Here is a 13,269-nt window from a genome sequence, read left to right as displayed (position 1 = left end):
GTTTTTGATACAGTGCCGTCTGAGGAATCGAAGGTCACGGTCATTCAATGTTGGTTACGGACCGTAGATGTTGAAATCCCTAAATTTCTTGCAATTGCACTTTGAGAAACGTTGTTCTTAAACTGTTTGACTATTTGCTCACGCAGTTGTGGACAAAGGGGTGTACCTCGCCCCATCCTTTCTTGTGAAAGACTGAGCATTTTTTGGGAAGCTGTTTTTATACAATACAATCATGGCACCCACCTGTTCCCAATTAGCCTGCACACCTGTGGGATGTTCCAAATAAGTGTTTGATAAGCATTCCTCAACTTTATCAGTATTTATTGCCACCTTTCCCAACTTCTTTGTCACATGTTGCTGGCATCAAATTCTAAAGTTAATGATTATTTGCAAAAAAAAAAAAATGTTTATTAGTTTGAACATCAAATGTCTTTGTAGCATATTCAACTGAATATGGGTTGAAAATGATTTGCAAATCATTTATATTTACATCTAACACAATTTCCCAACTCATATGGAAACGGGGTTTGTACATACAGACTACTTTTGTGTAATTCGCCTTACCTGGGATTGTATTTAGTACAATGCCCACTTTCACTGCTTCACTCTTTAACACCTGCAGAAATAAACACGTTCAGAGAAAAATCAGTCATATTGTAAAAGAAAATATATATATATATATTAATACTCACAGCTTCTTCCACGCTCAAAGACGCCATCTCGTTCTTATGTCCTATGTATCTCTGGGTTACATTACACTCTGCTACATTATTAATGACACTTTCACCAAAGAGATGAGGAGTAGGCTTACCAAGAGAGGTCACAGCTGGGTTTAGTAAAACACATTTAATGCTAGAAATGCTTTTTCTTTTGCAATCGCCTATGAAAACCAATGCAAATATCATCAACAAGGGGTACTACTTAAAGAAAATAATCAACAGTCAAGATTTTTTGGGATGGTGTGAGTCTTGGCTCCAGTTGGTTGTCCTATAAGTGTTAGCAGCATGGTTCTGCTAAATTGTCTCAAGGTAGTGTCTGTTTTGAATAAATGAAGTTGGCTTGACTGGAGTTTATTTATCATAATTGTATTTTTCAGGATGGAACATTCTGCACAGAGGTGCAGTGAGCTCCCGCATAGAGCACATTTAGTGAGTGACAGGGAGTGTGACTGTCTAATTGGCAGAGGTGGGACCAAGTCATTGTTTTGCAAGTCACAAGTAAGTCTCAAGTCTTTGCCCTCAAGTCCGAGTCAAGTCCCGAGTCAAGACAGGCAAGCCCCGAGTCAAGTCCAAAGTCTAGACTGGAAAGTCTCAAGTCAAGTCCTAAGTCCTGCATTTTGAGTTTCGAGTCCTTTCAAGTCCTTTTAACCACAGACTAATATATTAACACAGATTGTGTATGCTTTTCAAACGCTGTATTTATTTATTAAAACAAGTGCATTTTAAATTGCAGGAAAGAAAATTGTGCTGACATTGCACTTTATAATAGCACTATTAACCAGTCATTTTAAACATTAACTCATTCCTTTACAGAACAAACACATTGAAAAATAAAGTGCAAATGTACTTATTTGTACAAAAGTGTTAACATTGAAAAAACATGACATATACGTGAACATAACAACAAAGTTGTACTTTTTATATGTCAGGGCCCTATGCTGCATTGCATTTGCAAAAGACCAAATTAGCCAAGAGTCTGTCAGTCATTTGTGCACGATGGGGGCGTAGTATGATGCCACCATGGCTGAAAACTCGCTCCACTGGAGCACTGGAGGCAGGCACTGCCAAGACTCTCATGGCCACTCGGAACAGTGAAGGAAGAGTCTTCATGTTCAATGCCCAGAACAAAAGGGGGGGAGAGTTTTTTTGGGTTGGTGCACTACTTGTAAGTGTATCTTGTGTTTTTTATGTTGATTTAATTTAAAAAAAAATATATATATATATATATTTCTTGTGCGGCCCGATACCAATCGATCCACGGACCAGTACCGGGCCGCGGCCCGGTGGTTGGGGACCACTGAGGTAAACAACCAACAGTATGTCAGAAAGCTAGCTAAAACGGTACACATATTCATAATATAGTATACATTTTAACTGACCTTTATTTTACTATTTTTGTCTTTTTTTTAGGTGGCTAAAATACGCGGTGCTGCTGACCGCCGTCTAACGTTACGTGTGATATATTGACTAACGTAACCCTGCTTAAAAAAATCACTGAACAAAAAGTATGAATAAGGTAGTGAACTGCAACAGATTCCCGTGTTTGCAATAACGTTATAACGTTAGCAGTGAGTTTACAGCCTCACTGATTTAACTACACAGCAAATAAAAGTCACGTTACTTAGCCAATAAACGTTATCTTACATTCAAAACTTACCCTTCTTTGTGCAACTTCAAATGCCGGACGAAGTTGGAAGTTGTTGCCTCTCCATCAGTCATTTTTGAACCGCATGTGTTGCATACTGCAAACCGTTTTGTGTTGACCACCTCGTAATTTTTATACCCAAACGAAATTATTTTAGGTATCATTTTTTGTTCACTGGCGTGTGGTTTGGACATGTCTTCTTCGTTGGTTGTCCTGCAATTTGATTGGATGAATGCTGTGTGATGAAAACAAAGTAGATCTAATTTGATTGGCTGTTGTACTGAGAGCACACCAGCTGACACACGCAACGCTGATAGACAAGTACACAATGAAAAATACGGAGCGCTCCCGAATAACTTTTTCATCTTTGGGTTTTGGGGAAAGTAGCAAGTCATGTCAAGTCATGTCAATTCAAAAGGCTCAAGTCCAAGTGAAGTCACAAGTCATTGATGTTAAAGTCTAAGTCGAGTTGCAAGTCTTTTTACATTTTGTCAAGTCGAGTCTAAATTCATCAAATTCATGACTCGAGTCCAAGTCATGTGACTCGAGTCCACACCTCTGCTAATTGGTAAACAAACACTGTGCAGCCCAGGAGTCAGAGCTAATAATCAATAGTGCTAAGGAGAAGCCTCAGCTGAAAAGCCCTGTTCAGTTGTTAAAGTTGACCATGAATTGATTAATGTGGACCCCGACTTAAACAAGTTGAAAAACTTATTCAGGTGGTACCATTTAGTGGTCAATTGTACGGAATATGTACTGTACTGTGCAATCTACTAATAAAAGTTTCAATCAATCAGTTGTCGGATGTCGTTGTGGCTTGTGCAGCCCTTTGAGACACTAGCTTCTTCCACGCTCATTTTCATATTAGAAAACTAATTATAGGGTTAACAATAAGTATATTAGTACCACGTGGGAATTTTGAATAGGTCTGCTATCTGTGATATCTGCTTTTTAGCCTATTTATTAAGGGAAATGCTAATAAAGCTAATAGCTAACACACTAACAGCTGGCTTGCTAACCAAAAGTACCAAACTAAGTATCAAAAGTGCTAACTCGGTTATTAGATTAGGTTATATATACATGCTTATATCCTACATAAACAATGTATGAATACATTAGATATCTATATATCTATAGCAGTGGTTCTTAACCTGGGTTGGATGGAACCCTAGGGGTTCGGTGAGTCGGGCTCCAAGGTTCGGTGGCGGTCAAGACACACCCGACTCATCGTGTAAATAAAAACTTCTCCCTATCGGCGTATTACGGATACGACAACAGCAGAAGTCAGACTGATTTGCAGGTGTGTAATTTGTTGTAAGTTTATGCACTGTGTTGGTTTTGTTCTTTGAACAAGGTGATGTTCATGCACGCTTCATTTTGTGCACCAGTAATAAAACATGGTAACACTTTAGTATGGGGAACATATTCACCATTAATTAGTTGCTTATTAACATGCAAATTAGTAACATATTGGCTCTTAACTAGTCATTATTAAGTACTTATTAATGCCTTATTCGGCATGGGCTTATTATAACCCTAACCCTCTAACCCAACCCTGACCAAATAACTCTAAATTAAGTCTTTGTTACTTAGAATATGTTCCCCATACTAAAGTGTTACCAAAAACATATAACTTTGTCTTGAATTAGAAAAAAAAACAACATTTTATTTTTCACTAAAGAAGGGTTGGGTGAATGTGCATATGAAACTGGTGGGGTTCGGTACGTCCAACAAGGTTAAGAACCACTGAACTATAGACTGCTAGACTGTATCTCTGTTGCTGCAGCAGCAGATAGTTTATTCTGTCTTGACACTTTGTATTGGTATTTTGTATTACATTCTTCCCTTAAATGATCATGTTTACAGTGATTGTTTTATATGTATTTTTTATGTATGTCGCTTTGGATAAAAGCACCAAATACTTAAACATATATAAACACCTGAAAGTCTTTATATCAGCTAAAACCACCAATCTGTTTCACTGGACTCAGAATAAAAGCAAATTCTGTTTTACCCAACAATGTTAGTATTTGAATATTGTTACTTGAAGACTTATTCCTGGTTACAATTATACTGTTAATAAAGTATTGTCTTATACTTTGTAACTTTTACTATATTATATTATATTATACTTTATAACTTTTACCCCTGTTGGCTTTTACAATCTTTATCTTCATCATTTATTTCAACTTTATGTTATTGAAGCATGACGTTTTTAAATGTAATTCATTTCATTGACAAGCAATGCTATTATGGTCATACTCTTACGATTTCAGTACTATTGAAGATCTTTGCTCCTTCTCAACTCTGTGGTAATATTCTTTTCACAAAATACAACCAATCTTACTTGTGAAAAGTAATCCCCCGATTCCTTTTTTCAACAGTCTGCTCATTTGAGCAGGAAAACGCTGAACACCATCTTTGTTTTCTACCTGTCAACTGTCAGTTTAGCATCTTTGTTTTCTACCTGTCAACTGTCAGTTTAGCATCTTTGTTTTCTACCTGTCAACTGTCAGTTTAGCATCTCTGTTTTCTACCTGTCAACTGTCAGTTTAGCATCTTTGTTTTCTACCTGTCAACTGTCAGTTTAGCATCTTTGTTTTCTACCTGTCAACTGTCAGTTTAGCATCTTTGTTTTCTACCGGTCAACTGTCAGTTTAGCATCTCTGTTTTCTACCTGTCAACTGTCAGTTTAGCATCTTTGTTTTCTACCTGTCAACTGTCAGTTTAGCATCTTTGTTTTCTACCTGTCAACTGCCAGTTTAGTATCTTTGTTTTCTACCTGTTAACTGTCAGTTTAGCATCTTTGTTTTCTACCTGTCAACTGTCAGTTTAGCATCTTTGTTTTCTACCTGTCAACTGTCAGTTTAGCATCTTTCTTTTCTACCTGTCAACTGTCAGTTTAGCATCTTTCTTTTCTACCTGTCAACTGTCAGTTTAGCATCTTTCTTTTCTACCTGTCAACTGTCAGTTTAGCATCTTTCTTTTCTACCTGTCAACTGTCAGTTTAGCATCTTTGTTTTCTACCTGTCAACTGTCAGTTTAGCATCTTTGTTTTCTACCTGTCAACTGTCAGTTTAGCATCTCTGTTTTCTACCTGTCAACTGTCAGTTTAGCATCTTTGTTTTCTACCTGTCAACTGTCAGTTTAGCATCTTTGTTTTCTACCTGTCAACTGTCAGTTTAGCATCTTTGTTTTCTACCGGTCAACTGTCAGTTTAGCATCTCTGTTTTCTACCTGTCAACTGTCAGTTTAGCATCTTTGTTTTCTACCTGTCAACTGTCAGTTTATCATCTTTGTTTTCTACCTGTCAACTGTCAGTTTAGCATCTCTGTTTTCTACCTGTCAACTGTCAGTTTAGCATCTTTGTTTTCTACCTGTCAACTGTCAGTTTAGCATCTTTGTTTTCTACCTGTCAACTGTCAGTTTAGCATCTTTGTTTTCTACCGGTCAACTGTCAGTTTAGCATCTCTGTTTTCTACCTGTCAACTGTCAGTTTAGCATCTTTGTTTTCTACCTGTCAACTGTCAGTTTAGCATCTTTGTTTTCTACCTGTCAACTGCCAGTTTAGTATCTTTGTTTTCTACCTGTTAACTGTCAGTTTAGCATCTTTGTTTTCTACCTGTCAACTGTCAGTTTAGCATCTTTGTTTTCTACCTGTCAACTGTCAGTTTAGCATCTTTCTTTTCTACCTGTCAACTGTCAGTTTAGCATCTTTCTTTTCTACCTGTCAACTGTCAGTTTAGCATCTTTGTTTTCTACCTGTCAACTGTCAGTTTATCATCTTTGTTTTCTACCTGTCAACTGTCAGTTTAGCATCTTTGTTTTCTACCTGTCAACTGTCAGTTTAGCATCTTTATTTTCTACCTGTCAACTGTCAGTTTAGCATCTTTCTTTTCTACCTGTCAACTGTCAGTTTATCATCTTTGTTTTCTACCTGTCAACTGTCAGTTTAGCATCTTTGTTTTCTACCTGTCAACTGTCAGTTTAGCATCTTTATTTTCTACCTGTCAACTGTCAGTTTAGCATCTCTGTTTTCTACCTGTCAACTGTCAGTTTAGCATCTTTGTTTTCTACCTGTCAACTGTCAGTTTAGCATCTTTGTTTTCTACCTGTCAACTGTCAGTTTAGCATCTTTGTTTTCTACCTGTCAACTGTCAGTTTAGCATCTCTGTTTTCTACCTGTCAACTGTCAGTTTAGCATCTTTGTTTTCTACCTGTCAACTGTCAGTTTAGCATCTTTGTTTTCTACCTGTCAACTGTCAGTTTAGCATCTTTGTTTTCTACCGGTCAACTGTCAGTTTAGCATCTCTGTTTTCTACCTGTCAACTGTCAGTTTAGCATCTTTGTTTTCTACCTGTCAACTGTCAGTTTAGCATCTTTGTTTTCTACCTGTCAACTGCCAGTTTAGTATCTTTGTTTTCTACCTGTTAACTGTCAGTTTAGCATCTTTGTTTTCTACCTGTCAACTGTCAGTTTATCATCTTTGTTTTCTACCTGTCAACTGTCAGTTTATCATCTTTGTTTTCTACCTGTCAACTGTCAGTTTAGCATCTTTGTTTTCTACCTGTCAACTGTCAGTTTAGCATCTCTGTTTTGTACCTGTCAACTGTCAGTTTATCATCTTTGTTTTCTACCTGTCAACTGTCAGTTTAGCATCTTTGTTTTCTACCTGTCAACTGTCAGTTTAGCATCTTTGTTTTCCACCGGTCAACTGTCAGTTTAGCATCTCTGTTTTCTACCTGTCAACTGTCAGTTTAGCATCTTTGTTTTCTACCTGTCAACTGTCAGTTTAGCATCTTTGTTTTCTACCTGTCAACTGCCAGTTTAGTATCTTTGTTTTCTACCTGTTAACTGTCAGTTTAGCATCTTTGTTTTCTACCTGTCAACTGTCAGTTTATCATCTTTGTTTTCTACCTGTCAACTGTCAGTTTATCATCTTTGTTTTCTACCTGTCAACTGTCAGTTTAGCATCTTTGTTTTCTACCTGTCAACTGTCAGTTTAGCATCTTTGTTTTCTACCTGTCAACTGTCAGTTTAGCATCTTTGTTTTCTACCTGTCAACTGTCAGTTTAGCATCTTTGTTTTCTACCGGTCAACTGTCAGTTTAGCATCTCTGTTTTCTACCTGTCAACTGTCAGTTTAGCATCTTTGTTTTCTACCTGTCAACTGTCAGTTTAGCATCTTTGTTTTCTACCTGTCAACTGTCAGTTTAGCATCTTTGTTTTCTACCTGTCAACTGTCAGTTTATCATCTTTGTTTTCTACCTGTCAACTGTCAGTTTATCATCTTTGTTTTCTACCTGTCAACTGTCAGTTTAGCATCTTTGTTTTCTACCTTTCAATTGTCAGTTTAGCATCTTTGTTTTCTACCTGTCAACTGTCAGTTTAGGCTGCTCGCCGGCTCCTCTTCACCACTTCAAGATGGCGGCCAGATTTCTCGCGTCACAGCAGCCAATGCTGTGTCTACTTATAAAATGTCTATGTTTTTACCAAAACAAAATAGCTCATATGCTAATAGTTAGCATGCTAACAAATGGCAATAGCATGTATTAAAAATGCCAAGGTAGTTGTATTATGTTTCTACATCATGCCATGCTTGTATTTGCATTTTTTATATTAGGGAACTAGTTATAAGGTTAACAATTAGTACATTAGTACCAGTATTGATAGCACAAAGCAAACACGGCATACGAAGCGACGTGCTGACGTGGCCGCCATCTTAGCATAGGGTGACCATTTCCATGACACCAAAAAGGAGGACATTATGCGGCATATCAATAAATTACTATGGTGTACATAGGACTCTGGTATACTCTTATTTATAGTACAATTTTGAGTGGTTTAAAGATGATGTTTGTGTGGCTGAATAGGAAAAAATATTAAAGTCAAGTGTTTGTTAACAGTATTTGTATTTATTCAATACATTGTGGTGTTCAAAAAGTGACCACTGAGATGAATCTTTTCAAGTGCAGAGTGCCACAAAGCATAACATGTGTGGACTTAAATGTAGTTAACATATATAATAAAAAGAAAAATGCCACAAAAAATGTTCCACATCAACATCAAGGCTGCTTGCTGCATATCTGGTTGAGTTATGCAGAATATGGGCCAAACAATTTGCAGGGAGCACATCTTTTTGGCTCAGTTTCAGCTTCTGATACACACTGTTATGTTTGCCACAATTGACACTGGCATTGTATGCTGCATATGCAGACATGTTTTTCACCTCTAAGCCAGACATCTCAAGTTTTGCCAGCAGCTGGTTTGTTATGGCTTCTGACGTTTCGTTGCTGTCACTATAAAAATCCAACAGGACATGTTGGATGCCTTCATCAAAGTGAAAATACCTTACCACAATGGGAAAACACTTGTTTGTTGCTTTATTTGAGGCGCTGGTTGCCACGGAAAAGGGTAGGTTGTTTTCTTTTATGTAGTCGGTATGTTCCTGTACTGAATAGTGAGCGATGACGTTCTCGCACAATGCCTTGGCTTTTGTTCGGCCACAGGCCATCCCTTTAGCTGTGGGATAGTCACTGAAAATCTCCCAGTCCACTTTCATGCCGCAGTCTAAACTTCTGTAGGACTGGTGATGCTTTACAGCAGTGGTTCTCAACCCTTTTTTCAGTGATGTACCCCCTGTGAACATTTTTTTAATTTAAGTACCCCCTAATCAGAGCAAAGCATTTTTGGTTGAAAAAAAGAGATAAAGAAGTAAAATACAGCACTATGTCATCAGTTTCTGATTTATTAAATTGTATAACAGTGCAAAATATTGCTCATTTGTAGTGGTCTTTCTTGAACTATTTGGAAAAATATATATAAAATAACTAAAAACTTGTTGAAAAATAAACAAGTGATTCAATTATAAATAAAGATTTCTACACATAGAAGTAATCATCAACTTAAAGTGCCCTCTTTGGGGATTGTAATAGAGATCCATCTGGATTCAGGAACTTAATTCTAAACATTTCTTCACAAAAAAAGAAATCTTTAACATCAATATTTATGGAACATGTCCACAAAAAAATCTAGCTGTCAACACTGAATATTGCATTGTTGCATTTCTTTTCACACTTCTTTTTGACAAACATTTTAGTGAGGGTCAAACCATCATGGCATGGGGGGAAACTCTGAGTTTATGGTAATGAATGGAATAGCCTACTTGATTTGATGTTCAGTTTATGAACTTACATTACATTACATACCCCCAGGGTACCATTTGAGAACCACTGCTTTACAGCATGGTACACCTTGCACAGCTCCGCAGCGGTTATCTTGTCATCCAGGGGCGACGAAACTTCACGAAAAAATGTCCTCATTGAAGAGGTACTTGCCGCACGTTTATTACTTTTATGTTTATCCGCGCACCCGCATGCCGTTCAATTGCAGCTTTCCCCTGACTACTTACGTCGACATCACATCGACAAAGTGTGCAGAAGCCATGGAATGAGTCTCGACTGCTTTTCGTTATAAATTTGTTCTCTTTTATCCATTCAGAATTAAACGAGGTCTTGCGTTTTGGCATGATGCTAACTTTCTGTCAATGCCGCAACAGCACATGGACCCTTGTTTACTTTCTTAACCAATGATAAGCAGATTTGTATCCGACACAGCTCTTAGCCAATCATTTGATACGTTACTGCGTTGGGGGCATTTTTTACGGTCTTTGATTGGCTATTGCGCTGCAGCCCAGCAAAGATGAAAGAACTCCGCTCTTCAAGCCTAGTGCCTCAAAAAGGAGGACAAATACGTGTCCGGCTTGAAGCTGCGCCGGACGCCGGACAGGTCATTAAAAATCTGGACTGTCCGGCCTAAATCCGGACACCTGGTCACCCTATCTTAGCAGCAGGCCATTTTCTCATTTAAGGCAATGCAATACAATGTGTTGTATATTGTAAACAAATTGTACATTTTAATTCATTATAAACTTTAAAAAAATATGCTATTAGTACAAAACAATTGCCAAAGCCGTGCTATAGTATCCCTAGCTCTCATTGTACTCACCATTTTCTAGGACAGAAAAACGTTTTAGCCAGGGAGAAACTAGAAGAGTGTGTGAACAAAATGAGATATCTAAACGGCATGCTGCGTGACAATATGTCTGAGCTGCAGGGCGTGGAAAAAGAGGCGCATCCTGCAAGAAATTGCCCATTATAAAGTTGATGTACTTGGATGCTTGGATGGCAACATATGTTGCTCCAAAACCTGTATGTACCTTTCAGCATTAATGGCGCCTTCACAGATGTGTAAGTTACCCATGTCTTGGGCACTAATACACCCCCATACCATCACACATGCTGGCTTTTCAACTTTGCGCCTATAACAATCCGGATGGTTCTTTTCCTCTTCGGTCCGGAGGACACGACGTCCACAGTTTCCAAAAACAATTTGAAATGTGGACTCGTCAGACCACAGAACACTTTTCCACTTTGTATCAGTCCATCTTAGATGAGCTCAGGCCCAGCGAAGCCAGCGACGTTTCTGGGTGTTGTTGATAAATGGCTTTGGGTTTGCATAGTAGAGTTTTAACTTGCACTTACAGATGTAGCGACAAACTCTAGTTACTGACAGTGGTTCTCTGAAGTGTTCCTGAGCCCATGTGGTGATATCCTTTACACACTGATGTCGCTTTTTGACGCAGTACTGCCTGAGGGCCTCCATTTTGCATTAAGTGGCACATCCATCCATCCATTTTCATACCTGCCAACTTTTGAAATCAGAAAAACCTAGTAGCCAGGGTCCAGGGGCCGCAGGGTAGGTCCAGGACAAAGTCCTGGTGGGGGGTTCCTTCGCCCCCCGACGCAAAATGATTATTAGCATTGAGACAGGTTAAAATGTTGCTAAAACCATCACTTTTCTATCAGTCACAGTGACTTTTCAAAACAAAAATATTACAGCAAAAATCATATGGGTTGATTGACATGTTTATTCTGTAAGCTAACTTCAATAGTTTGAAATTATTTTGACAGTTAATGCCAGTTATCCTGTCAACCTTTCACAAGATTTCAATTTAATAATTGAAAGTATAAACAGTATAAACACTTTTTACAGTAAACAAATGGTAAAACAGTACTAAACAATTCCATTAAAAAAAAAATTGGTGTCATTATTAACTTTCTGTCCAAGCTTGTATAATCTACTGCCTTGTTCAATTGTAAAAAATATTCTGTGCCTAAAATTCACATTTCTATCACAATTATCATACTGTAAACATGGTAAGCTAACTTCATTAAAATTAATAGTCCTGTCAATAGCATTGAATTACAATTCAAATGTAGTTTTTTTGTAACCCTTTCAAAAGAATTCAAAATATGAAAAATGAATGAAAATGAATTTAAGCCATCAGACACTTGAAAAGTGGCACATCACATCTCTAATGTAATCATTTGAACTTTTCAACAGAAATAGCACTGCAAAAATATTAAGGACATACTTCTGTATTTTGGTAGTTATGCTGTCAACATTTAACAAGATTTCTTCAACTTGGACTTGAAAGCATAAATAGTATAAACACTTTTAACAGTATAACAGTACTAAACAATTCCAATAGATAACATTGGTGTCATTACCTTTTTGTGGCTAAAATCCAAATTTATTCTATCAGATTGATCGTACTGCAAAAATGATATGGTAACTTTATTGTCAACTGAATAATGTTTGATGTTTTGGTTCGACCACATCCATATTTTTTGGCGATTTTCAAGTCGGGAAACATTTTCCGAAATAACTGTCCCATGTGATCAGCCAGTGCGATTGGAAGTCCATGCTCAATTATTGCCTCCGTAAATAAAACTTTGGCATTTATCACATCCGAAGAATCTGTTTGGGCGACGAAAAACGTTGAAAGTTTTCCACTTGTATCGCTAGCAACGGCATTAGACTTGTGTTTTTTTGTCCCAACGTGGTCTTTTACATCGCTAATTCCTCCGTGTCCGATCGAAAAATCTTGTCTGCACAAGGTGCAATTCGCGTAGTTTTCACCCTTTTTGGAACGTATAATTATTCCCGGATAGGCTTTTGAATATTCTTCACGGAATGACTGCAGTTTTCTTTTCGGTTTAAGACTCGTTTGCGATTTTTCTCCGGCCGATTCCATGATCGTTCGCTCGTTTGGAAACAATGGCCTCGTGCTTGGCAGCGGTGCTATAAATAGCCTCGCGCATGGCATTCGGAATGGCTCGATAGGAAGTTACGGGAAGCAGTGTCGATTGTCATTGTTGTTACGCGATTTCGTGAATAAAACTTAAAAAAAAAAAAAAAAATTTAATTAATGAAAAAACGTATTTTTTATCACTGCAACCGTAACCCGGAATAGGTTGATGAAAACCGTACTAATTACGGGAAAACCGGAGTAGTTGGCAGGTATGCATTTTCTACCTCTTGTCCCTTTAGGGGTTACTGGGGGTGCTGGAGCCTATCTCATGTAAAATATAAATTGATGATTTGAAAATGTACCGCTAACTTATTCCTAGCCCCCTCCTTTCTCAGTCACTGTCACAGATATAATAGCACATTTCTCTCATCATTGTGGTGGTGTTAGGGCAGACCTGGGCAAATTAAGGCCCTTTAAGCTTTTCAATCAAATGACCCTAAGTCCTGAACTATACAAAGTATTTCAATAGTTGGAATCTGCACTTTTGCATGATATACTAGTTACTATGGTAATCTAATTAGTTACTATGGTAATGTAAGTCACAGCAGCTCAGACGAGGCACCAAGCAGTGTGGGTGGGGAGCGTTTCCACAGAGTGTTTCCAGAGCCTGAAATGTGGGTGTCAGGGACAGACGCGGAAGGAGATTTTTACAACAAAGTTCTAAAGCTTAGTGATATATCACATATATCAGATTGTAGGTGGGTTTTTTTTTACCCTTCACATTCATATTTCGATGTGTTTGTTGCATGT

The 13,269-nt window shown here is 37.8% G+C and overlaps 1 protein-coding gene across 4 annotated transcripts in view; it reads right to left on the bottom strand.

The window, feature by feature from the left end:
- LOC133577097 (kinesin-like protein KIF3A) overlaps nucleotides 1-1,509 on the bottom strand; it is a 53,636-nt gene extending 52,127 nt beyond the window's left edge. For 3 of the 4 annotated variants that reach the window (XM_061930657.2, XM_061930658.2, XM_061930659.2), the window contains exons 1-2: nucleotides 693-1,509; nucleotides 565-616 (exon numbers count right to left, since the gene is read on the bottom strand). In XM_061930657.2, the coding sequence (XP_061786641.1) occupies nucleotides 565-616; nucleotides 693-905 (265 nt within the window). In that variant the 5' untranslated portion in view covers nucleotides 906-1,509. Of the gene's footprint in view, nucleotides 1-564 lie in introns of all 4 variants that reach the window. The other variant, XM_061930660.2, reaches the window with a different exon arrangement.
- Nucleotides 1,510-13,269: the final 11,760 nt, after the last annotated feature.

The sequence above is a fragment of the Nerophis lumbriciformis genome, linkage group LG36 (assembly GCF_033978685.3).
Source record: "Nerophis lumbriciformis linkage group LG36, RoL_Nlum_v2.1, whole genome shotgun sequence".
NCBI classification, from domain to species: domain Eukaryota; kingdom Metazoa; phylum Chordata; class Actinopteri; order Syngnathiformes; family Syngnathidae; genus Nerophis; species Nerophis lumbriciformis.
This window is presented reverse-complemented; position numbering and strand designations above follow the sequence as displayed.